The sequence below is a fragment of the Capra hircus genome, chromosome 1, assembly GCF_001704415.2.
Source record: "Capra hircus breed San Clemente chromosome 1, ASM170441v1, whole genome shotgun sequence".
NCBI classification, from domain to species: Eukaryota; Metazoa; Chordata; class Mammalia; order Artiodactyla; family Bovidae; genus Capra; species Capra hircus.
The window spans coordinates 57,130,480-57,158,194 of NC_030808.1; the positions used below are offsets into that span (position 1 = coordinate 57,130,480).

The window sequence follows — 27,715 nt, forward strand, 5'->3', positions numbered from 1 at the left end:
CTCTTGAGAAACCTGTATGCAGGTCAGGAAGCAACAGTTAGAACTGGACATGGAACAACAGACTGGTTCCAAATAGGAAAAGGAGTATGTCAAGGCTGTATATTGTCACCCTGCTAATTTAACTTATATGCAGAGCACATCATGAGAAACGCTGGGCTGGAAGAAGCACAAGCTGGAATCAAGATTGCCAGGAGAAATATCAATAACTGCAGATATGCAGATGACATCACTCTTATGGCAGAAAGTGAAGAGGAACTAAAAAGCCTCTTGATGAAAGTGAAAGAGGAGAGTGAAAAGAAAGAAAGAAAGTGAAGTCACTCAGTCGTGTCTGACTCTTTGTGACCCCATGGACTATAGCTTGCCAGGCTCCTCCATCCATGGGATTCTCCACGCAAGAGTACTGGAGTGGGTTGCCATTTCTGGTTGGCTTAAAGCTCAACATTCAGAAAACTAAGGTCATGACATCTGGTCCCATCACTTCATGGCAAATAAATGGGGAAACAGTGGAAACAGTGTCAGACTTTATTTTTTTGGGCTCCAAAATCACTGCAGATGGTGATGGCAGCCATGAAATTAAAAGATGCTTACTCCTTGAAAGGAAAGTTATGACCAACCTAGACAGCATATTGAAAAGCAGAGATATTACTTGGCCAACAAAGGTCTGTCTAGTCAAGGCTATGGTTTTTCCTGTGGTCATGTATGGATGTGAGAGTTGGACTGTGAAGAAAGCTGAGCGCTAAAGAATTGATGCTTTTGAACTGTGGTGTTGGAGAAGACTCGAGAGTCCCTTGGACTGCAAGGAGATCCAACCAGTCCACCCTAAAGGAGATCAGTCCTGGGTGTTCATTGGAAGGACTGATGTTGAAGCTGAAACTCCAATACTTTGGCCACCTGATGAGAAGAGTTGACTCATTGGAAAACACCCTGATACTGGGAGGGATTAGCGGCAGGAGTAGAAGGGGACAACAGAGGATGAGATGGCTGGATGGCGTCACCGACTCAATGGACATGAGTTTGAATGAACTCTGGGAATTGGTGATGGACAGGGAGGCCTGGCGTGATTCATGGAGTCGCAAGGAGTCAGACACGACTGAGCGACTGAACTGAACTGAATACTACTAATCACCAGTATTTATTAATTACTTGCTTTGTGCTAAGTTCTAAGCTATCATTACCTTTAGTATTTCCTTTCATAATGATCTTAAGAATAGATAAAGTTATTATCTCCATTTTGCAAATGAAAAAACTAAAGCCCAAAGAGATTAAGCAATAAATCCAAGGTCACACGGCTGATAAGTGGAAAACAAGGAATCAACCCATGCCTTTAACTAACATACTATTCCACTTTAATTTTTAAGATCAATGATTATTATCAGCACAATGAGTCCATGAGTTGTGACCATAAGTCATAGATAGCCATAGGACATCTAAATTATAATCATAGGCTATTCTGAATATCCATAAGAGATGTATATTCTTGAAACAGCAGTGAATATAAGAACTTGTAGCCTTCCACACTGGAAGGAAAATACATTTGCTTATGTGTTGTAGGGCCCTATCTAGTTCAAAAGACTTTAGATGCAAAATATGTATAATTTCTTAAGAATAAAAAAATGCAAATGCAAATCAGTGACCAACTTGAACGAGCATTGCAAGCTTTGTGAGTGAACAAAAGTTAGATGATGCCAGCTTTTCCTTTGAAGTTTTGAAACCCGTGACATTGCGATTATAAAAAGAACCTCTGCCTGGAAATGGGACGAATAATTCTTCATAATGTTTGAAACTGCAGGTCTCATGGCTGGCCTAAATCCTGAGTTGTAAATAATATCAATGAGCTAGACAGTAACTGTCTGCTTTACAGATCAGGCTATCTGAGTTTAATGGGTTGGTTCAATAGGTATATACCTTTCAGTCTTGGAAGATTTAGAATTAAGAAGAGGAAGTTTGGAAAGAATCAAAATTATAGTAATAATATATTTTTCTAAGAAGGATCCTGATTTTCTTTATGAATTTATGTTCTTGGGAAACTTAAGAGTATCTGGCTTGAAATGATAGCCTTGAAACTCCAAACTAGGAAGTGTGATTGAGTATGTGGTTTAGTTGTATGGTTTTAGGTTGAAATCTTACTAAGCATACACAGTTACTGGAACATGTGAGAAAACTTTACCATATTTACAAGATTAACTTATTAAATTTATGGATCAAATAAATACTCAGAAAGATTGTGTTTATTTCAAGCAATTGAAAGAAATATGGTAAATGTAAAATGACTATTTTGACACCCAAAACTCTGTCTCCAAGATTTGATTCAGCACTGGTGCAAAGAGGCCGAGCTTTCAGTATTATTGACTCTAACTCAGTGACGGAAGTTATTTGATCTCCATTAGCCTGAGTGGTCTCCATTAGTGTGAGACTAGTTACAGTATTTAGATCATGGGATTGTTGTGAAACAACAGGAGGGAAGATGAAGTGCTTGGCACAAAAGGTGATATGGCAACACTGGAGTGGAGAGAGGGCTACTTGCTCTTGTTATTCTCATGAGTGAGAGATTTTTAAGACAGGTTAATTGGAAGCATAGGGACAACATATCTAGAAAATTATAAACTGAAAACTTGGATGAATGGTGAGTCCTATGCTCTTTATACATCATGATGTTATCTCCTAAGAGACCCAAGCTTCCCAAATCTAGAGGAATTCAGATTATCTGTTTCCTAACCATAGAATTTTTGCTGCTGTAGGTGAAATTTCTGCATCCCTGCACCCCTTAAAGTCCCAAATATCTGTAGAATTTTCATCCATCATGGGGGAAGGGGTGAAGAAGGGAAAAAGTAGAGTGATTTTTTTTTAAACACTTTTTTGTGTCTGTACCAGAGTTTCCCTACAAGGGTTTTCAACAAACCACACTCCCCAAGGAATCAGGGATCTGGGTCAAGAGAATTTCTCCTTTTAAGGTCTTAGTGGAACTTCTGTTGTTCTCTGCAGAGTTGGAAGAAAGCAGAAAATCAAGCAGTGTTCCAAATCCCGTTTGGAACTAGAAAGGGCCCAATAAATATAAGTACAATATACAAAGCTCCCCAAATTGACTAAATGAATTAACCCTCACAGAAGGTCAGAAGTATGTATCAGTGTCCCAAAAAAAGCAGAAGAGAAAGAAAAGACTTATCCAAAGCCACCAAATCAACACTCAAGCTTGGAACTGATCCCAGCCAGCCTTGCAACCAGAGCCATTTCCAATAGGACAAGAATAAGCCTACTGGGCATAGTGCTGTGAAGCAGACAGACACTTCCCTTCTCACAGCGAAGGTCACCCTGCACAGATGCGTCTGCTTTGAGTTTCTCTGGGGTTTTCATTAGCTCAGTCAGAACGCTCTCCTGCCTTCCTCCTCAGTGTCTCCAAAGGAGATGTACCTGGATAGGAAGTTTTCCAGTGACTGCTTCTTGTCTTCCTTGCAAATGATGCCGTCCTTCTTCTGCTTTTCCATGTCTTTGATTCGGGACTGGAAAGTATCGATCAAATCAAACACAGACTTCATTGCTATAGGCACCTCATAATATTGCTGTTGAAGGAAAAGTAAGAAGTATATAATGCATTAAAGGTGTTTCTTCCCTCTGTCCAGAGAGTGGAGAGCCTGGGAGAATTCATGAGAGCTCTGGGGAAAACAGAGCCTGAAGGGCTCATTCGTTTATAAACTCTCTCCTGCAATAGCACCTCTGCTGATGTTTTGAGGTTCTGAATCCATGAAACAACTGCCTTTACCTTCCATGAGGATTTCTTCTTTACTTAACACTTTTTACTGGAAAGGGTCCATGCCCTCTTTACCACACATATCCTAGATTTACTTCCTTATCTCTGGGACTAACCTGGTTCCTGTTCATTACACAACTGGAAAGTCAGAAACTCTGTACCTAACACAAAAAATCAAATGCAAGAACATGTAAGAGTATCTGACCTCAGCAATAAGGGTAATTTTCCACCAGAAGGATGCCTGCTCTGTGGTCATCAGGAATCTACATGGGACGCCCCTAGTGGTCCAGGGCTAATTAAGACTCCATGCTGCCAATGCAGGGACTATGGGTTTGATCCTTGTTGGGGGAAGATTACACATGCCTTGTGGCACAGCCAAAAAAGTAAATAAATAAATGAATAAACAATCTATATAAACTCTTTGTGATTCCCAGGGACTATTTTATTGAGTGAGCATTACTTAAAATTAGGTAATGTTTGCTAATGTATTCTCAGGAAAAAATTTTGGAAATCTAAGTTAAGGATAATGAAATTCAGTTTCCTGCCTCAAAGCTGTCTGGACTTAGAACAGCAACCTGAAATGGATTTGGGAGCTGGCTGAGCGTAATCAGCGTAAGCTAGAGAGAGAAGTCTGGACATGGCTTGGAGCTGTGCCCTGAATGGGAATTTAGTAAATCATGAAATGTGTAAGCTGGCAGACACCTTAGGGATCATCTAGTCCAAACTTCCACATTAGAGGTGGCAAAACACAAAAGCAGAATGAATTATTGAAGGGATCTCTCTCCAGATCCAGAAAAATACTTCAGGCTAAACCAGGTACTCTAATAGCCCAGGCAGCCTTTTTCCTAAGGATTTTCATGTAAGCATGGGCTCTGGAGCCAATCTGTGTGCATATGAAGTCTAACATTAATTGGGTAAAGTTAGGCAAGTTACTTAACAACTCTAGATTCCTGGCCTCTCTGAAACAAAGATAATACTTGTTATTTCTCTTAGAGTTTTGAGATAAGAATTGTAAACATTTGAGGTGAGTGCTTGGCATAATGAAAGAACTCAATAAAGTTAGTTATTATTGTTATTATGACTACATGGCATAATTTTTCATGGTTCAGAACTTTTGTCCCTATCATAGGAAGAAATTAGGTGTAAAGCCCTACCGTCTTGCCCATGCTGAATCAGGAGATAAATTTCCGGGTTCTTCCAAATTATGCCTATATTAAATCTGAGTTTTCTCAAAACAGAAGCTAAACGCTCTTCACTTTTTCTCACCAGGGTCTGACACATCATAGCTATTCAAAAAGTGTCTGGTGAATTCATGACTTTAATGTTATAGAAGAATTTAGTCTGAGTCAAGTAACTGAGCTACAGGGGGGTCATCCAATTTAATATTTTCCATAGACCACAAATTCTAGAGAACAGTGGTAACTATTTGGACCATTTCCAAACTTTCCCATTTATGAAATAATTTGTGCTCAGTCGTATGTGTAATAGACTCACTGATCCCCCCAAAATGAGTTTCTCTCTTAAGGAATGGCACTGTACCATCCCAAACAGGAACCCATACCTTGACTCTGAGGTCCACATCCGTGAGCACCATAAAGAAATCATTGTAGGTCATTCCATACTCCTTCCTCAGCTCGCTGATGAGATGCTGGTCTACCAAGTCCTCATCATCCACGACTCGCATAGGTTTCTCATTGTCTTAAGGCAAATGAAATGTGAATAAATATGGATGTGACAAAAACAGAAACCAAAGCGTGGAGGATCTGAGCCTCCATCCCGAGTTAATTAGAACTGCCTTCATTAGTTGCACACATTCAAAGAGTACTTTGTTTGAACTAATGTTTCCAAAGTGAACAAATATAGAAACAAACGAATAAATAAGCTCATTTTGAAAGTCACTCTTCCAAAGATGATTGAACCCCATCTCTGCCCACCCTGGTTATAGTGAATCAGAAGGAGCAACATTAGAATGAAGCTACTGAGTCATTCCTGGAAGAAGATTGCCAACTCAACCTGGGATGAGTCATTATTGTGACTTACCAGGGAAACAGACCCAGATTCTTTGGTTAAGCTTTATTTCACTTAAAATTTTATTTTAGTTTTAGTTATTTATTTAAGTCTAAAATTGGTGTCTGTTCCTTCCTTTTATTAGAGCATTTTTTGGGACACAGTAAACTATGTCATTGCTATGTGTGTGTATATTAGTCACTTGGTCGTGTCCGACTCTATGTAACCCCATGGACTGTAGCCAGCCAGGCTCCTCTGACCATGGAATTCTCCAGTCACTGCCATAGAGAAAAATAAAAAGCCTATGTTTAAATCTGGTCATTTGACTCCAAAAAATCAAGCTTTTCATAAAATAAATTTTGTAAGTGAATACAAGGTTAAGTAAGATGTTACCGAATTTCTAGAAGTTCTTAATGTTATATATATTTTCAAATATCAAGCCCTGAAAACTATTATAATTCACAGTGGTTCCTGCAGGTGCCACTGGGTTAATGGGAAGTATGAACATGACAAACTATTAATACCATGCCTGGAAAACACTTTGAAATGATAGAAGGGCTTATTTACTTCTTTCCTCCCATACAGGTTACAATGCTTCCCTCAACCCTATTAATATTTTCATTGGTAGAATAATTCCCTGTATTAAAAAAATTACAAATATTAAACTTAGCAAATATGTAATAATAAACCTATTACAGAAGGAAACTTATTGGTTATTATCAACACTGTTACCCAATGAATAGCACTACAGTAGAAAAAAACCACAATTTTGTAGCTACAAAGGTAATCTAGCCAAGTATCACAGACTATTCTGCTTTTATTGATATAAAGGGGGCAATTATAGTTTAGGTATTACTTTGGTTTACTCGATTAAGATTGTTGAAAGTATATAAATAAGAAGCTTGATTCTCCCAAGTAGATCATAATGAGAGGGGAAAGAATACTATCATTAATAAAATATGTTAATTTAAAAGAATTGTTAGGTTCTTCATGCTGTTGGTTTCTTTTTTAATTTTTTAAAATTTATTTATTTATTTTTTTAAAAATTTTACTTTACAATACTGTATTGGTTTTGCCATACATCAACATGCTGTTGGTTTTTGTTTAGTTTATCTATTGAGTAAAAATAGCAACTTGAAGAATAAAATACAAAGTATGATGTTGCTGCTGCTGCTGCTGCTGCTGCTAAGTCACTTCAGTCGTGTCCGACTCTGTGTGACCCCACAGACGGCAGCCCACCAGGCTCCCCCATCCCTGGGATTCTCCAGGCAAGAATACTGGAGTGGATTGCCATTTCCTCCTCCAATGCATGAAAGTGAAAAGCGAAATTGAAGTCGCTCAGTCATGTCCGACTCTTTGCGACCCCATGGACTGCAGCCTACCAGGCTCCTCCATCCATGGGATTTTCCAGGCAAGAGTACTAGAGTGGGATGCCATTGCCTTCTCCAAAGTATGATGTTATTCTTGGTTAAAAGAAAATAAAGCAAAAGAAAACACATCCATATGGGAATATACATAGGAAAAAGTCCAGAAGGACATAGAGCTAATAATAATAGTTGTCTCTGGGGAGTGAGAAGAGGTGAGGAAGAAACTTTGACTGTTTACTTTATGTGAGCCTATATTATTTAAATTTTAACAAGGAGCATATTTTATTTTGTGATTAATAATATTAATATGAATTATGATGATGAAGGAAATCATTAAAAAACTGATTTGTAAGCATCCTTAACAACTAATGTTCTGATTTTAACACTTTACAAATCAGATTTTATCTTGAACCTAGGAACTGCTATTTTTAATTCTCAACGTACATTCATTTTTGTTTTTTTATTTGGAACTTCTTATTAAATTTATCCAGATTCTGCCGAAGCTCTCTAGTCTTCGTCAAGGGTGGCAGGGCTTAAAAACAAACATTCCTTAGAATACATCCTATAAATTGTCCACATGGTCCCAATCCAGCTAAAATGATTCATAGATCCAAGCACATTTTGTGGGATTTGGTCATTTCACACAACCTGCCCCTGGACCTAAGATTTTTGAGGAGGGCCAGCAGGAAGGGTGAGCTCTGCTGTGTGCTGATGAGGACTGGCCCTATAAATGAAGGACTTGCCTAGTTTCCCACCCTTTAAGAACTCCAGCTCCAAAAAGTCAGTGGTTAAATTCAGGTAGTAGTAAATTTCTTCATGCATTTGTTTTTCCATGTCTGACTATAGACAGCAATGACAGTGCAGAAAAATTCAGCTTCAAAGGCAACTTATTAAACACCAACTGTATGCCAGGCATTGTATCTAAAGCCTCCATCTGTGACTGCTGCCTCTCTGTGACACCCATGGTTTCTCCTCCTCCTCCTTCTCATCCCTATATTCAGGCCATTCTTCCAATGTCCTGGGACAACTTCAGCTCTCTGTTTGCTTCAGGAGCTCCAAATCTGCTCTGGCAGTTTTTCAAAGTAGGATTCACTGTATACCTTCATCATGAACACCTGGAGTGCATGTTAAAATTACAATCCTTGGACCCAGATCTATCTGGCTCATGGCCCCAGGAGCACCAATCAGTTGTCTCAGGGTCAGGAACCGGGCAATTAGGAAATATCCTGCAGCCCCAAGCCTAACCAGCTGTTCACCCAGCTCATCTGTGTTTCCCATGGAAACCCCAATAATAAGCATGGTCTAGGCTCTCTCTTCACTCTGGCTTCTGCTTCCTGACCAAAACTTGGTGTTCCTCCCATGACCTTGTGAGGTGTGGTGCAATTTCCTTTTTGAGTAATGAATGAGTAATGTATTCCATTTTCCTTTGGCATTCTGACTTTGCTGCACCACCAGACCTTAATAAACCCTGTCCTGAAGTAATGCACAATGTAAATAAAATATACTTATAAGGCACTTAAAATATAATTATCCTATTCAAGAAGTCAATATAGACCAAAAATCTCTTGGTTGCATTTTGGATAAATCTGGAGGTAAAGACTCCAGCAGAGGCTGAATTGTTTTTAGTTGATAATGGATAAATTTAACTAACTTTGTTGTCAATCCGCTTGTTCCTTCCTGTTTTACTCTGTGAGTGAGTTGTTTCCCTGCCTAGCACCCAGTTGTGGGATGAGTGAGTGACTGAACTGAATGGGTATGTGAGACTAGCCTGGACATTTCTGATCTCAAAGCTGAAGCTCGCATTTGGTTCCTAGAAAGAACAATTTGTCTTATCCGTGAAGAATGTGTCCTGTCAGGTGTTTTCTGTCCTACAGACTGACTACTAAGAAGTATAAGAAGTTATTTAAAATTTATTTGAAAAATATGTTTAGAAATCTTTAGTGACTTCACTTAATTTACCAAATTAAGTTTGAATTCTCTCTCCTGGTATTTGAAATTCTCTAAAATTGGGTGCCAATCTACATTTCTAGACTTCTCTTCCATTCTCTCTGCCACTCAACTTTCTGCTCTAGGCCAAATTTAACTGCAAATCAGAATCACCTGAGAAACACTTTTAAAACAAACTCCTGAACTCCACCCACCAACTGAGTCAATATCTTATAAGGAATACCTATAAATTGAGATTAAAAAGACCAACAACTCAATACAGAAATAAACAAAGGACACTAAAAACAAAATATAAAGTTGCCTGAAACATATGAAAAAAATCTTCAATCACATTTATAAAAAGAGAAATGCAACCCAATACTATACCACACTAAGATATCATTTTTCACATACAGCATTGGCTAAAAACATTCACAAGTCTGATCATACATTCTATTGAAGATGTTTGAAGATATAGACATTCTTACACATTTCTGGTGGCTTTGCAATATCATACAACTTGCATGGAGAGAAATTTGGTGATATCTACCAAAGCTAGATATACTTTCCATTTGACCCAACAATCTTACTTCCAGAATCTATTGTAAAGAAATGCCCGCATACATACAGTGATATGTGTACAAGGTTAATTCTGAAATTTTTTATAATAACAATATACTGAAAGCAATCCAAATGTTCCTCAACAAAGTGAGTGGTTAAATAAACTACAGTAGAATCTCAGAATGGCTTAATAAAGAATGAGAAAGATCTCTATGTACTCATAAGAAAAGATCTCCAGGAAATACACTTAGGTGGAAAAAAAAATGCAAAACAGATATATAATATACTATTATATGTACCAGAGATCAAATTACCAATATCAGCTGGATCATAGAAAAAGCAAGAGAATTCCAGAAAAACATCTACTCTGCTTCACTGACTATGCTAAAGTCTTTGATTGTGTGGATCATAACAAATTGTGGGAAATTCTTCAAGAGATGGGAATCCCAGACCACCTTACCTGTCTCCTGAGAAATCTGTATGCAGGTCAAGAATCAACAGTTAGAACTGGACATGGAGTAACAGACTGGTTCCAAATTGGGAGAGGAGTACGTTAAGGCTGTATATTGTCACCTGTTTATTTAACTTATATACAAAGTACATAAGGCAAAATGCCAGGCTGGAAGAATCACAAGCTGGAATCAAGATTGCCCAGAGAAATCTCAAAAACCTCAGATATGTAGATGACACTACCCTTATGGCAGAAAGCAAAGAGGAACTAAAGAGCCTCTTGATGAAAGTGAAAGAGGAGAGTGAAAAAGTTGGCTTAAAACTCAACATTTGAAAAAATTAAAATCATGACATCTGGTCCCATCCCTTCATGGCAAATAGATGGGGAAATAACGGAAACAGTGACAGACCTTATTTTCCTGGGCTCCAAAATCACTGCAGATGGTGACTGCAGCCATGAAATTAAAAGACACTTGCTCCTTGGAAGAAAAGCTATGGCAAGCCTAGACAGCATATTAAAAAGCAGAGACATTACTTTGCCAACAAAGGTCCGTCTAGTCAAAGCTATGGTTTTTCCAGTAGTCATGTATGGATGGACCATAAAGAAAGCTGAGTGCCGAGGAATTGATGCTTTTGAACTGTGGTGTTGGAGAAGACTCTTGAGCGTCCCTTGGACTCCAAGGAGATCAGTCAATCCTAAAGGAAATCAGTACTGAATATTCATTGAAAACACTGATGCTAAAGTTGAAGCTCTAATACTTTGGTCACCTGATGTGAAGAACTGACTCATAAGAAAAGACCCTGATGCTGGGCAAGATTGAAGGCAGGAGGAGAAGGAAACGACAGAGGATGACATGGTTGGATGGCCTCACCAACTCAATGGACATGAGTCTGAGCAAGTTCTGGGAACTGGTGATGGACAGGGAAGCCTGGCATGCTGCAGACCCTTTGGGGCAAAGGGTCAATTTTTCAGATGCTTCTGTGGGGCCACAAAGAGTTGGACACGACTGAGCGACTGAACTGAACTGATTGTTTGTATAAAAAGAAAGGAAAAAGAATAAGGAACTACTGTGCAGCACAGGGAACTGTATTCAATGTTCTGTAATAATCTGTAACGGAAAAGAATCTGAAAAAGAGTTTATAATTATATATACACAAATCACTTCGCTACACACCTGGAACTAATACAACATTGTAAATCAGCTATATATATATATTTTTAATATTTTTCCTACTCAAGGTAATAAAACATTTTTCTGTTTAAAAAAGAGAGAGAAGGGGAATATAGGTGTCTATATTGATTTGTGTTTGCATAAAGAAGCCATTAAATGGATCAAGATGGAATCATAAATATTACTGTGGGAGCAGAGAATAATAAGGGTCAAGAATGGGTGTAAGGCTTGTCTGTTAATGCCTTTTTATATAGTGTTGACTTTGGAATCCAAAAAATGTACCATTTGTTTAAAAACCTGAATAAAAACAAAAAGTACTTTTGATAGAGTCATTATCAAAAAAATCTACTCAGTTTCAAGGCTCCTCCTTTAAATCCACTCCCTTTTCAAAACTCTGTGATACATACAATACTGTGATAACTATAACTAGAAGAGCTTGTCCTTCACCACATTCTTCAAGCACTTGTTTTACACACTTGACTTATCAGGTACTTTTAACCCCTTGTTTGTCAGGGTTGATCTTGACAGCGATAAGCTTGATGTTAGAGGCAGTGCAATGGGTGATCACACAAGTTAGGGGACAGGGTGATAATCAAAACCTGAATAAACAGAGAGGGACACCAAGGCCTAGCCTTGTCTCCTAGCACAGAGTGGCAGGGTCTAGAGAAGGCAGCTGCCAGGCATTGTCACCACTGAAGAAGGGAGGAATTGGGACAAAGGGTCAATTTTTCAGATGCTTCTGTGGGGAAGCAGCATTTCTGCCTTGTTATGGATCCAGACGGTTGTGAGGTTGTCCATAAAGGACAATTCTCAACAGGATCAAAGACAGAGTATTCTAGGCTGAAATGGATTCTATCAGTCTCAGGTATAAAAGTTACTCCAGAGACTCACCTAGGAATTCCCTACTCATGAATCAGGAATCAGTGCTGCCTCTCCTTGTGGCCACATTCCACTCCCACCAACTTTTCCCCCTTCCTTTTTTCCTTCCTTCAGAAGAAGCTATCAAAAAATGGCCTTCCCCTCCAAAAAATGTCCTATGTTTTAGCTCTTAAAGTTTAGTGATCAATACCAGTGTCAAACTATTTTTCACCTATATATTTTGCTAAGCATATAAATATACAAATATTCATGCCCGCTATGTTTTCATCTCTCTTCTCTTTTCATTCTGTAATAAAATGCCTTTAGCCAGCAACTCCTTCCCATCTGACAAACTTCCTCTATAATCCATCCTCTTAGCATAGACACCAATATTCCTATCTCAAATTGATATTTTAAATATCTCTGACAATTAAGAATGCCTTTATGTGTTAGGTCACTCTATCTTTTATCTTTAATTTTTTTTCTTTATTTTTAATGTGTGTGTGTGTGTGTGTGTGTGTGTGTGTGTGTGTGTGTGTATGTTAGGTCATTCTTAACCTCACGTATAATATACTCTGGACTGCCAAAACTGGATAAGCTTATTCTGCACTGGAATTCGCTCAAGAATGAATAACTTTCATTAGGCTAATGACTGAAATCTTCAATCTTCCTGGTGTTTGTAGGTCCATCACCTATAATTCAAAATACATTTAGCAAGATGGACCAGCTGGTGAGTACAGCCCACACTGTAGCTGGATGTGGGCCTCTGTTTTTAAGGCCCTGTGAAAGTCTGGAAGAGTAGAGAGTGCTTGATTTATTTTTAAGGAAAGTAAGGCCATCTGACAGATTTCCAACTGAAAATCGGTCAAGGCTGGAGATTGGTTTACTGAGACCATGGCGCATGCCAGCGTCTATTTTCTCATGGCTGACTCCCAGTCTTGGCTGAATGCACTACAGCCTTTCCCATAAGGGTAACCTGGGACATGACACAAGGAGAGACAGGCCTTCCAGGAATTAGATGAAGAACAAAATCAAAGGCTCCTCACATCATGTCCAAGCTGCCATTCAATGAGTGGCAAACACTCAAATCACAATACCTGACTTCCAATAAGGCAGAAAAGGAAATCTTCATTCTCTACAGTTCATATTCAATCCAGATGTCTACAAGACAGCAGGATTCATGCTAACACGTTGCCAAGGCAGCACCAGATGTTTGTAACAGTTAGGACCATGCACAGGTCGAGGTGGAAGACATAATGATTTTTCCAAACTTCTCTGAAATAAGGAACGAGAATTCTTTGTGTGAGTTGGTGGGTGACACATTTGACACCAGGAACACCTGGTGGAGGATGGCTTTCATCACCAGCCAGCAAGTCTCTGTACTGGATTGTATGCCTACTTCCTCTCAAGACATCTGGATTATAATCAAGCTCACTGGCTCCTGCTATTTGACAAGACTGGAAGCCAAAGGTTGACTCCCAGTTAAGCACCAAATATATGGCTTTGCAGTATTAGTCTCTCCGGCTTCAGTTTTGTCACTGACAGGATTAATGCAGCCTGACCCTGAGGAGCAGCTGTGAGGATTCCTTGTTAACAAGCAGAAAGCAATTACAAGTATTTTTCAATTATAGTGCTCTAGGCCCTCTGACAACTCATTGACCACAGTAACAGCATTAAATCCTCATCGTCACCTATGAAATGCATATAACCATGTTCTAAGCTGAGACTTAGGAAGTAACTTGCTCAAGGTTACATGCAAATACATTGTGACTGTGGATTTGAACCTCTTTGACCCTAGAACCTCTTTTGTGTCTTTTGCATGTATGACTATTGGTTGTTGTTGGTAAGGACACTCTCTTTTTGTTCTCCTTGAAAAACATATGCATTGTAAGAAATAAATGTCCACAAATCAATCACTGCTCCACTAATGACTTATGTTAAGACATTGGAAAAGTGAAGCTGCTCAGTCGTGTCCAACTCTTTGTGACCCCATGGACTATAGCCTGCCAGGCTCCTCCATCCATGGGATTCTCCAGGTAAGAATCCTGGAGTGGGTTGCCATTTCCTTCTCCAGGGGATCTTCCTGATCCAGGGACAGAACCCAGGTCTCCTGCACTGCAGGCAGACTCTTTACCATCTGAGTCACCAGGGGGTCCTAAGACATTGGAAAAGATGCTATTTATTTTCCTTTTGAACTAGCTCAGGGAAAAATGAGCTAATAAAAATAGAGTGCACAGCTGAAACTTCATACCCAAATAAATTAGGGAGACCTGCTGGCCAACGCTGTACCTATAGTAAACAATACTGTATTGCACACTTCAAAATTAGTTGAGGACAGATCTCAAGCTAAGTGTCTTTACAAAAGTAAAAATATATATATGATTTAGAAAGCTAGACTATGTTAAAAATCAACTGACATTATCATGACTTAATTACAACGATATGTGTTCATAGCACCAAGAGTATGTGACACAGAAATCCATGAAGTAACATGTTATATATGCTGACGTTAAATGTTAATTAATGGAGGGACTTCCCTGGTGATCTAATGGTTAAGATTCTGTACTTCCACAGGACAGGGCAAGGGTTCAATCCCTGGTAGGTGAAGTAAGATTCCCACATGCCGCAGTAAGGCCCCCCACTCCCTCACAAATTGCTAACTAATGGGAAAAAGTATGCTTTATGTGCTTTCAGACAAAATATATTTTATGAAAAATACCCAGGATATGCAAATGGCACAAGAAGGATTTTCATTATAGTTGAAACAACAGTAAACAAAAGTAGAGAAATTGTGTAAGAAAGAAAGAATTTTGTTTTTAAATAAAGCTCTAGAGATGTAATAGTTATAAAAGACACTGGGTGGGTCAGATCTGGGGCTTCTGACCATGAGGCATAACTACTCACAGTAAATTTGCCATGTTCCCACGAGAACCGCAGCGAGTTAGACCTTAGCTGCCCAACACTGAGTTGTACGCCTCATATGCATCATTAATATGAAAAATTGTGAAAACTCTACATTCAGCCAAATTCTTCTGCTTTCCAAAAGGACGTGGGCGCCATTCAGTCCATATTTCCACTGACTTTTCATTTAGTTTCACAGCTTCTCTCAGCCCCCGCTCACTCTCCCCAAGCCTGGCCAGAGTCAAGGACTCCGAAGGGTGTGCGGGACCCATTTATGAGGGAGTTACCTACAGCATAGAGGCTGAAGGAGGATCAGATGGTGCTGCTCACAGGCAAGAAGACTCAGGATACAGAAGAAAGTGTCAGAATATCTCTCTGGCTATTCTTTATCAGAATACCTCCCCCACTCTGCCCCACTGAATTACTTCTCTCCTTTTCCTCCATCTTACTGACTTTCAAACTGTAGACTGTTTGCATATTTTTCATTTTAGTGTTCAAAACTTAAGCCAGAACCATCCAGGACAGTTATATAAGTAGTTAGGCAGACTGACCTTTGTTCCCACAAGCAAATAGCCCTCTGGAAACCCCAATTTTCCTTTTGATTCCCCACCGACCTCTCCCATAAGGTATGCCCCACCTTAGCTAAGAGAAAAGCAGTAATATAATCATTAAATTGTTTCAGAGAACCTAGCTGGAAGTGGTCAATTTTCATGGTGCTGTTGCTGACAGGACCAAAGATGGTGATCACGGAGACTTTCCTGGTGGCCATCTTGCAGAAACTTTCCAGATACTCATCTCGCTGCTGCACATACATGCTGTTTTCAGCCTTGGGAGCAGTGATCAGCTGGAGGAGGGTAAAAGCAAGCAAAAAAATTAACTCACAGTGATAGTTTCACACTGAGGGAAATGTCAAAGGGATGATCTAGAACAGAGGACTGATGGTGACTGACAGGATGTGTGTGTTAGTCGCTCAATCATGCTCGACTCTTTGTGACCCTACGGACTGTAGCCCACCAAGCTCCTGTGTCCATGGAATTCTCCAGGCAAGAATACTGGAGTAGGTTGCCCTTCCTAAACTAGACTGACACCTAAACTGGATCGTTTTGTTGGATAGTTAGCATAATTAAAGCCAAAAGAGACCATTTGGAAGGCCTTTAAAAAAAAATGATTCCAGACAGTTTAGAGTTTCTACTCACTTCCACTATCATCTGCCTTCATTATCAGTCTCCACGTGTCTTGGTTTTCTCATTTATGAACTCTGCACAGGAATACTTCTTTCACAAGGCTGTTTGTTGTAAGCATTACATGACACTTAGCATGCAATAATTGTCCAATAAATGCTATCTCTCTCCCTTTATTTTGATCTTCATTACCTTAATTGGCTGCTCAGACACTCATGAATTCAGTGGCTATCACTATTATTTCACATCTTACAGGGCAGAGTTTCATAGCCAGGTCTTGGGCACTATGAAACATTCCACGGCTTAGAATTTTCATTAGGTAAAATTCAGAGAATTTTTAGAATGGCTCTTTGGCCCAGTTCTGTCTCCAAACATAATTATTGTCACACTGGGCCTGCACAGAGCTCCTGGTGGATGTCTGTGATGCTGAAACCCTCCAACAGGATGAATTTTTCTCTTTCTGTTCAGCATTCTTTCCAATCCAAACCTGGCGTTTTTCACCTAGCTCCTGTGTCTCTCACTCAATTTGACCCCCTGACTTCAGAAGACAGAGCAATAAAAAGAGATGCTTTGGTCACCAGCTATGTGGGAAAACACAGACTTCACTATTTTGGATAAAATGAGGATACTCTTATTTTTCAAGGTTCCTCTTGAACTCTCTCCCTAAGAATGCCTCAATGTTGTAATCTAGCCAGATATAAAAGCCTTTCTACTATGGTGATTATTTTTGTTGCCTTTTCCTGAGTCTTCTCCAATTTTATTAGCTTCTTCTTGAGCAGAAACCAGGATTGTGTAGCACATCTGACAAATGTGTGGGCATGTGCTGTTTGCTCTGAGGTGGAAGGACATGAAATTTGATTCTGATGATGACTAGATTTTTTTGATCTCTCTGACCCTAAACAGCTTGATCGGCTGATGTCTGCAAAAAACACAGTTTAGTCACCCTATGCAGGCTTCTCATTAGCTCAGAGGCCAGCCTCTAGACCAGGGACTGAACTGGACCACCAGAGAGTTCCCCCATCTATACACTTCCTTTCATTTGACCAATTTATCAAGCACTTTTCTACTTAAAAAAAGTTAGTCCCATCTAACCTTACAAAATATTCCTGACGTTTGTGGCTATTAGCTTGGCATTTTGCAGAAGGGAACTCACCATGTTGTTAAACTCTTTATCAAATACTTTATCAAGATAGTAATAAATCTAGTCCCAGCTCGTTTTGCTGTTTATTTTGCTCTGTCTGAAATGTATTTATTGTGGCCTGCAGGCGTTCCCTTCGAAGAATTATCTGTGCTTGACAAAAATACTATCCTTCATGGAAATCAAAATGAATTCAATAGCTTTTGAGTAGAACATTAACAAAGATTTTTCCACGATGAAGCTTTTGTTTATGTTTTCTCAGATTGTTATTTATTTTAACAAGACATGATTTCATCTATTTTTGATTTTGTGTTTATGAACCTCTTCAGATGGACAGGGTGGGTAGGAAATGCTTGGTTTAGAAATACAATTCCCCAAGAGGAAAAATAATAAAATTTCCCTTAATTTTTCATTGATTCACACTTAGCCTTAAAAAAGATTTAAGGAGGCTGTAGAAAGATACAGTGATGGTATTTTTGCTTTGTTAGTTTTTTAATTAGCTACATGGCATTTGAAAATATTTCTTTATGTTTTGATGGAGGTCCACATCCAGGTGTTTTGTTTTCAGTTGGTATATTTCAGTCTTTTCTTTTTGGCTTTTCTTTGCTCACAGATACACTATTTTGAAATACATAAAATGACTGTTTAAGTGAGAACACAAAATAGTTTAAAAAAAAAAATTGAAAGTAACATGTCCTGGTAATGATTTTTGACTCCCTGACCTAAAGGAAGGCTGAAAGAAAGTTAAAGTGTTAGTCGCTCAGTTCTGCCAGATTCTTTGAGACCCCATGGCTGTAGTCCACCAGGCTCCTCTTTTCACGGAATTCTGCAGGCAAGAATACTGGAGTGGGCGGCCATGCCCTTCTCCAGGGGATCTTACCAACCCAGGCTTTGAACCCAGTCTCCGGCACTGCAGGCAGATTCTTCACTGTCTGAGCCACCAGGGAAGCCCCAAAGGAAGGATAGTCTCATATTTAGAATATATGCTAGATGATTGATAACTCCCTGGCTCTGAAACTTCAGATCCATGCATAGACTCCATTCCATTCATGGACCCTTGCAGTCCATGGACAGATCATGCTATGACAGGATTTTAAGAGTTCTCAAAGCCCCTTCTGCTCTCTTTCTTCCCCTTGTGCATAACCGAGAATTTCAGAGAATATACAATCATATCCTGCCAGGCAGCTTCTCCCATGTATCTCTGAACACAGTAGCCTTAGACTGTGGATACCCAGTGGGGACTGCACTTAAATAAGCAGAGGGCTCTGATGTTTACTTTCACCTCAGGCCCTTTGCCCAGGGAAGCCTTAACCCACCTGGGAGGTGACATTCATTTAGCATGACTCACTTCCTAGATTCTAGCCCTCCACAACCTGGCCTCAGGCTCTCTCTTGCTAAACTTTCCTCCTATTCCTCCCTTAAGTGACCTCTTCACCCTGTAACTGGACTGTGGCCTAAATTATGAAATGAGAGGAATCTGAGTAGCAGAGAGAAAGGGTGACGGTAGTCAAAATCCGAAGATCTGCATTTTTGTCCTAGTTCAACCCCTGGCTACTCTGTAGCCTCAACAAAGCCTTTTAACCTTCTAAACCTTGGTTTTCTCATCTTTGGAACAACTTCCCTACGAACTCATAAAATAGTGAGAATCAAGCATACATATTAGTATATATATTACATAAAAATATATACAGGCTATGTACACCAAAGCATCATAGATGTATGCTGCCTTTGAAGAATTCACTCACATTCCTTCCTTTACCTTCACCCATGTCACCCTTCTCACCCAGAATCTCCTCCCCTCCCTTCCACCTTATCAGAATCTGAGTCATTCTTCAAATGCAGCATCTTCCTTAAAGTCTCATCTATTCCACAACGATCACTTTCTCCTTTTAATTACTGTTCTTATTATGTGCATGGCTCACCTGGAATTTATGTATTTCCTTGATTTACCATTTTGTTTTATGTTTATGTCACATCTCTGTAACTAGAGTGTCAATTCATCAAGGCACTGAAGCCCCAGCCCCACTACTGCCTAGTAGGTAGTAGGAGCACAAGGCTCCTCAGGTTACATCAATCTCTCCTGCTGGAGGTGTGGTTCCCTGCTAGATGCAGCCCACAGACCATTGGTAAAGACACTCTCCTTTACATTAAATCTGCTTTTTGAGTTTGCAGCACAGAAAGTGCTGCAAAATGAAGGCGGCTGATCATCTGAACATATTTCAGTGACTCTTTCCCTGTGTACTTGACATCTATGTCCCATTCATTTTCTAGCATGGCAGTACTTCAAACAGAGTTTAAAATGGTAACCATTTCCAGTCTCTTTTTAAAAAGAGCATTTTAGAAGACTGAAGAGACTTAGCACAGAACTTCCCAGTAAACATTATTGTCTGGCACTTGGCCTCTTTCTAGTCTGGTGGTGATAAATCAGAGCATGTATCGTGAAGCTAGAATTGTGTTGTTCTTTCTTATGTTTCTGTTCCAACTTTCCAACTGGCATGTTGGCACAAGGAGCCTCAGGCTATAAGGAAGCTAGTTTGCATAAGCAAAGGGTGCAAATGGGAATGGGAAGACGCTGGGGGGAGGATATTTTAAGTCAGTTTACTCCAAGTACTGTGTTAAACTCAAAACATTAGACTCTTACAGGATTCTAAGAAAAGGCATTCCAGCTGGTAGTCTGCCTCAGAAAATAGGAGGTTTATATTCTTTTCTAAAATTAAATCAAGTAAGTAGATTATTGTCCCAATATCCAAATTTCTGTAGTAAGGTTAAAAGTACTAACATACTTGAATTACGGGAGATCCAATCTCCAAAGAATACTTAACCTTGAACTTGAATCTATGTATTTCAGTGTGATGAGGCTTCTTGTTCATTGACAAACAGGTCCATGGGCACAGAGAACAGCATGATGACTTTTCAGCTATACCCTACGTATTCCAATGTTTCCATGATAAAAGACTCATCCATATTCTCAATTTTGTCATCCCCAGACCAGCATCAATCAGTCTGAGGGATTAGATTAACTGGGATTCAATCTATTGTTCTCCACTTGACTAGGTGGAAAGCCAGTGAGTTGAGGTACAAAGAACTAGCTGAGTATTAAAGGCAGAAATTCTACATTGGTGCTCAGCACAAAATGTTGACAATTGGTATATCTTACTGTTTTTCTGAGTAATTCAAGATTGAAAAGGAATTTTAAAACACTTGTATTACTAACAGGTTCATTTCTCAGTTTCTGGTTCCCTTTATGGCACAAGCCCACAGTAAGCTCACATCCCTGGGAAGGCAGAACGGGGAAGTGATTGACCCTGAGTTTAAACTCAAACATATCTCAGTTTTAATTCTGGCTTTGTCATGTATTGATTGGCTACACACCTTGGGAACCTTCTCAATCTGTCTAAACTTCTGTAAATGGAGTTAATTAGTCCTTCCTCATGGGATTGTTGTGAAAATTAATCCATAGTCTCAGCAAAGCACTTTGCAGGATGTGCCCCTTTTGATTGACAGGCTGAGAGACAGAAGGTTAGGAGGTGTGACCTCTGACCTAACTCTACCTGTAGCTCCTCTGAAGACCACTAGGATGCTATTCATCCAACTATAAGCTGTACCATCACTGCCAGTGTTTCTCTAAGTAGTTAAGTATGAAAGAAGGATATAAATAAATGCAAAGGACTAGGTTATTGTCACTGAGCACCAGGTTACTGAAAATCTGGAAAGAGAATCTAAAAGGCCTGCATAATTTCTTGGATGCAAATCTCACTTCAGTTTGAGTAAACTGGGTTAGGTTGAGGCCAGTTGGGAGGGCTATGTTGTCATCTGTACTTTAATAGCTTGGAAGCTGCTGTGCCTTAATGAATATTAATTAAATCACTGAAACTTCCTGAATAATATCAGCCATGTTTGACAGGAAAAATGAATGGAAAAGAGATAAGCGGTACCAGCAAAATATTTCTCCCAGACACTGGTCTCCTCTCTGTCTGGTTAAAGACTTCTCTCCATCTTTCAACTTTCCATTGCATTTATTTTATAATGTCTTTTCTAATCCATTTTTATTTTTTGACATTATTAGCTCTTCAGAGAACACAGTTCTGATATGACCGTCAGCCAGGCACACATGGGACTGAAATGCAAGGCTAAAATGCCTCCTGTTGGTATTTTCTTTCTAATAACAATCCTAGATCTTGGTCCAACCCCAAAGAGCAACACTGCCATGAGCAAGCCCAGCTGGTTTCTGTTTTGCCTCACATGACATCAGCAGAAGCTGTTGTCTGAATTTTCATTCGCTAGAAATTTATGATCAGGGATACTGTTAAAAGCAGAAAAGACCCAGCCGGGCTTTCAAATCCCTGACTAAGGGAGTGGAAAGAAATGAAAGGCATGACTAATATCAGGGATATAGTATGAAAACCCCTTTCTTCTGACTCATGAGCTACAGGCAGCGGAAGTATTTGCCAGATGGGTGCACAATTACAATCCTGACATTTTACCCATGATTATTCCCCCCCTGGTTAAAACCTGACCATGCCAGACAAAGTTCCAGGTACTCAGAAAGAGAGCAACAGAAAATGCTACTGATGATTTCCCATACCCCAAAGACAGCAGTTTGCCTCCAAAAGTTCTGTACTAGGTAGAATTCTACTCTAAAATCAGTGATTCTTCTGGTTTGGGCTGGAACATTCCCACTTAAATCTGCGTACTCTGGCAATAACCAAATAGTTGTTAAACTACTCTAATAGCCTATCTTCTGTTAACCTAAGTTTATAGAGTTACTTTAAGGCTCTGGTTAGAAACGAGTACCAACATACAAAATATATATAACAAGACATACACACACACACATGAATCTGTAGAATCAATCAAAATTTAAGTTTTGTTCTATTACAAAGATATACTAGATGGAACAGCTAAGAGAATTTGGGGACATGCCCCATCCACGATAACTCTCACAAGGGATTCTGCTCTGACTAACATTTCAAAGTGAGCACATTGAACTTTTTGAAACCCCTAAAAGATAAATGGGCACCAGAGTCACTTCGCTCAGATCATTAATCCAAATTTAGTTAGAAAAATGAAAAGACTCTCTAAGAGATGCTTTGAGAAATGAGCATCTATCTCTTTTGGCATTGGGAATGCAGGGCATGGAGTCACCTTGTGTCTGCAGCAGGACAGATGGTGTCCTCACATGAGACAGCTCCCTCTCAGGCAGCTAGCTGAATTATTCCCGACTCAGGTTACCCAGCATTAACTTACAGATCTATTTCTCTGAATTAACCACATCATGCCCTTTTTCTCCTAGTCATCCTGGATTAAAATGCAGCATTAAGAAGCTAGGAGCAAAATCTTGGAAGGGCACTAAAATAAGAGCAAGGAGACACTGAGAAAAGATGAATCATTCCCATCAATGATGAAAATTTCCCATACCTTTAAGATGATGTTTATTCTTGCCCAAAGCCCTCTTGGGCCTGACTAGACTCTGGTGTCATTCTTTGGATGGTGGCAAGGAACGGCCAAAAGAGTTACTGAGACGGACCTGGGACTTGCTCAGTACCCAGGGCACTCAGAACCACAGGCAGCGTAGAAATAGGACTGCATGTCTCCTTTTTCACACACACACACACACGTTCTAGAGGCCCAGGAGAAACTGACATGACTTCTTGACTCCAAATTCAGATATGCCTCTAAGGGATCAGAAAATGGAGCAATTAACCCAGCTTCCACACTTTGTTCATTTTGCTTCTTACTAGTAGTTGGGCAGTTGTGGGGGAGGCAGGCTTTGGGAGAAAAAATTTCAGCTAGCTGGTTTAAAAAATATATTTGTGGGGCCAGACAAATAAGGACCCTTCCCCACTACCAGTCATACCCACTCCCCAACCAGGCTGCCACACTTTCCCCCTTTAAGTCTCCCAATTGTTGGTATAGACCTAACTGTTGATATAGACCTGCGATTTTCCCATGCACATGCTTCTAGTTTTTAAGCTCATGCAGAAAGAAATCCTTTTCCTAAATTTTGACTGCCATCAATGCATTCCATTTTATTAATTCTTTTATTCTTCTTTGAACTTGGCAGAAGGGAGTTGTATTTAGAACCCTCTTGTGGAAGAGAGCCATAGTGGGGGATGGGTCTGGTGGGTTTGGAAGAAGTTGAGCACAGAAGAAGCTGAGTGCTTTCTTGGGCTCGTGGCTAAGATCCCCCAGTCACTGACTGCTTAGGGCCATGGGTCTGTGTGGATAGAGGTTCATAGAATATCTAAGTCAAAAGGAGCTACTGGCCTGGCTGTCCTTCTTTGACAAACCTCCTGATCTTCCTGACAGATTACCTGTTTAGCCATAGCCTGCTATCCAATAATGTGATTTTAGAAAAATAACACTCCAAGTCCTAACACTGCCACAGCCTACAGAACAATACCAAGGAGAAGATTACTTACAAGCAGCCTTCGTTTGCCTTCAAAGGGCCCCAGTAGGTCGGTCACCGACTTCCTGGGATTCTGAATGAAGGGTTTTGCGGGTTTCAGGTGGCCATCCTGCTCTGTCCTCCCCACCTTTTTCTTCTTGTTCTTCTCTTTCTCCTGCCTGCTCTTTTTCTCAGCCTTGTCCTTCTTCACTTGCTTTTCACTCTTGAGTAACTTGTCTGCTTTCTCACTCTTCACCTTTTTTTTCTTCTCCTTCTCGGGTTTCTCAAGCTTTTCGTGCTTTTTAGACTCCTTCGCCTTTTGGGGGGGCATATTTCCCCCCTGCAACTCCTCCTCCAGCTGAGAGGTGGTCGGCCGGCTGAGGTCATACTCATTGCTAAGAATTTTGTCCTGGGCTTTCTTTTTGGGAGGTTTCCCCTTTGCTGGCTTGTGAGGACCTGGCACCACATTGGGGTCCCGGGGGCCATGCTCCCGCCTGTCTGTGCGGTTGTCCCGGAAACGGCCCGCGCCGGCCCTGGTGCTGGGCTCGGAGATGGCGATGGAAGGGGCAGCTGTGAAGACCTCGAAGCTGGTGGCCTTGCTGGGCCTCCTAGTGGTCGGCGGCCTCTCCCTGGGCTGCTCCTTCCTGGGCGGAGGGTAGAGATTCTCGGAGGCCACCGGCCCCTTGGCAGTGGTCACCTCGGCTGTTGCCGGGGGCCTGTGGGGGGCCGAGGAAAGGTGCACTCGGGGGGTCCAGGGCCTCTGGGTGGTCGGAAAGGCCGTGGTGGTTGTGGGTCTTGCAGCTACCGTCACCACCCGAGAGGTGGCCCGTGTCACTGTTGTGACCGGAGCTGGAGGCAGTGTGGTGGCCCGTGGGGTTGGAGGAGCGGGGGGAGGAGCAGTGGTGGCCGGTTTTCTCACCACCTTCACCCGACTCTCTCTGGTGGGTGGCACTTGCGCTCTCCTCTGCTCCTCTTTCCTCTTCTCACTGCTCAGGCCTGGCCTTCCTGCCTCTCCACCATTATTCCCCTCCTCCACCACTTGGCCCTCAACTCCAGAGGCCTTACATTTTTGCACAAAACCCTTCTGCCTGATCTTCTCTATCCTGCGGATGGGTCCCTGGTCGATGATTTCATACATGGCCTCCAACCTGACCGGGTAAGGGTAGCGTTCCTCCACCTGCAGTGTCTTCTTCAACAGCACCATGCCGAATTTGCCCTTCTCCAGCTTCAAGAAGCTCATCAGCTTTGGGATGAGGCTGGGGTCCAAGGGCTGCTCCAGGACGCGGCCCTCACTGGTGATCCTTCGCACCTTGCCTCCTTCCTCGCCTGCCTGGTGGAACAGCACGATCTGCTGGATGTGCCTCTCAGCCAGCTCACAATACACGTCGTCCTTCAGCAGGCTCATCATGAGCCGGTAGTAGCCGTCCGAGGCATGTGGGGCCGAGATGACCCATACCCTGTTTTTCCCTGCAAAGCTGGCAAGGATGTTGGGAGAGCTGGACCCAGAGGGGAAGCGCAACATTCTTGACCGAGCTAAGGACCCCTCATCTCGGACCATCTCACGGGGAGAGCTCCGAGCTGCTGGGCTCTGCTGAGTTCTCACTGGGGCCCCACGGATGCCCAGCGAGGCTGGCGGCGCGGTGGCATGAGCTACTCTCAATACCGGTATGCTCCTCCTTCTTTGGAGAGGCTGAAGGTTTGGTTCTTCCAGAGTGGTTCTCTCAATTCCCTGAGACCTCCCTGTGTGCCTCAGTAACCGAGCTGGCCTTCTGTTGACGGCGGAAACCAGAGGCACTTTCTGCCCTCCGCGGCTCCCTCTATTCATGGTCTGCCCGTGGGGTTCTGATCCACACACCAGCCACAGTGCCAGCAGCATAGTAAAACTGGGTCCCATTCTCCATGTCATTGTGCAGTCCTCTTTGGGGAGACAGCAGGGTCAAAACAGAAAGGGGAGGGCAGAGAAAAAAAAGAAAGAAAATCATTTAATTGCAAACAGAGCTGGGCATTATCTTTTCTATCTTGGCCAAGGAGAGGGGGAAGGGGTGGTTGGAGAAGAAGGAGGGAGGTCAGAGAATGGAAAATCGGATGAGATCCTGTTGCTTTTAAGTCCCTGTAATTTGTCAGTGCTTAGCAGAGACAGTTACATTAAGCAGGAAACTCAACTCAGTTCCCCATTCAGCATGCTTGCACTGTTTCAACTGTCTGATACTCCAGAGAAAATGCACACTGAGCATATTAATTATGACAACATTCCTATTTCATTTCTTCAAATAAATGACAAAGAAACAAACAAATACAGTAAAGACAGGCAGGATTACACACTTACATAGTGGCTCATGGAGATGGAATGCAGAGGTTTTAAAAAGCAATCTGAAGTGTGCTCCCAGGACAGTTCCTAGACGAAATACTTTTCCTCCCAATTCTCCTTCTCCTTTGCAAGGCTGGCCGATACAAAGGGGTGTGCTGCAGCCCCAGCTCCCAGAGCCGCACACAGACCACCGCCTGTCCGGTCCTGAGGGCTGAACTTTCTTCTTTTTCTTTCTGGCTGTGCTTTTTTACCTTCTTGACAAGTAGAATGAAGTGAAAGGAGCTGTCCTTTTAAGTCTTCGCATCTCCATTTGTCTGCAGCTTCTGCTCGGGCGGTGTGTCTGCGAATGCCAATCCCCCCCGGCCGGCCGACAGCACTGGACGCCCCTTAAAGTGGAGTCTCAGCTATTTCTAAATCTCGCTCTTTCTCTTTTTCGAGTTCCAGGATCCTTCTTATCACCCTTTCCCCCACAGTCTGGCTTAGTCTCTTTGTTTCCGAGCGTAAAAGCACTGGGATTAATATGTTTTCCAGGCTGAGGGAAAACACAGGAATGTGATGTTGAAAAGGACTTTTTTCTTTTCCTTATGCTTCTCTCCTCCCTTTATTTCTTCCCACCTTTTCCTTCCTCTCTTCCTTCTCCTTTTTCTTCTTCCTCTTGCCTGGATTCAGTCCCAGAAATGCCAGGACAACCTCAGTTTTGATCCAAACCAAACTCAAACAACAGCAGCCACTGGAAATCAAGGAAACTTCACTAAGAATTTAACAGATCAGCAAAACACCGCCTCCTTCCCATTTCAGCATGGTGAGCGGTGAGCCTGGACTGGGAGGGAGAGAAGGGGCTGTTCTTTGGGTGGGGGTGTTGAAACACTGCACATCATCATAAATCACTTTGGAACAGGATGGCTGAGGACTTAACCCCTTCCCTACTGAGTCATCAGGACACTGTCCCTTCCTGTCTGTACACACACTGTGCTTGGGAAAGGGAAAATTCTCAGATTTCTACATCTGACTGCTTGATTTTCCTAGAGACAGATAGTCATTTGGGTCAGGGTGCTTGGCTGTACATACACAGACAGTATATATATATATTTATAGTTCTATGAATGTATTTTTATCTCTTTCTCCCTGCTTCATGTGTTTAATTTGAGGTTGGAAATGCCGATGGAAAACATGGCTGGGTTGTTTTTATTTTATGCTAATTGGGGATCATATTACTGTATTCTTATTCCTAGTTTCTCCTTGGCATGAAAGGAAGCTGGTAAAAGGTTAGAAATGCAAGCAATGGCTGCTGTTCCCCTGAGATTGTGGTCAGCCATTACACAGGGAAAGGCCACTATGACCTCCAATTCTGAGATCTGGTTGTGGTAGGCTAAGAGCTTCCTCAGAGGGCACAAGTGTACGTATGTGTGTGTGTGTGTCTGTGTGTTGCAATATCTTGCACTCCAGAGGCTTCCAGTATCCAGAGGGCTTTAAACAGTCCTTAGAAATAGCTATATCGGAGATACTGAAGCAGCTCTGTGGATCCACCTCACAGATTTGCCATGAGGAATCAGCTTTTAGCAGGGAGGGAAGGTGCCTTGGGTTACACAGATATTTCTTCCAGCCTCTCCAAGTGCATTCAGTCAGTATTAACTGCCCCAGGCAGTGGCAAGTCAGTGTTTTCAGGAGGCCCCTTGTAAGCTAGATCATGTTAATGTCTACCCTCTCTGGAAT

At 41.4% G+C, this 27,715-nt stretch overlaps 1 protein-coding gene across 1 annotated transcript in view; it reads right to left on the reverse strand.

The window, feature by feature from the left end:
* CCDC80 (coiled-coil domain containing 80) overlaps positions 1-26,962 on the reverse strand; it is a 35,069-nt gene extending 8,107 nt beyond the window's left edge. The window contains exons 1-5 of the mRNA XM_018065994.1: positions 26,021-26,962; positions 23,729-25,611; positions 15,675-15,831; positions 5,307-5,443; positions 3,409-3,557 (exon numbers count right to left, since the gene is read on the reverse strand). Coding sequence (XP_017921483.1) covers positions 3,409-3,557; positions 5,307-5,443; positions 15,675-15,831; positions 23,729-25,600 — 2,315 coding nt within the window. The 5' untranslated portion in view covers positions 25,601-25,611; positions 26,021-26,962. The remainder of the gene's footprint in view (positions 1-3,408; positions 3,558-5,306; positions 5,444-15,674; positions 15,832-23,728; positions 25,612-26,020) is intronic.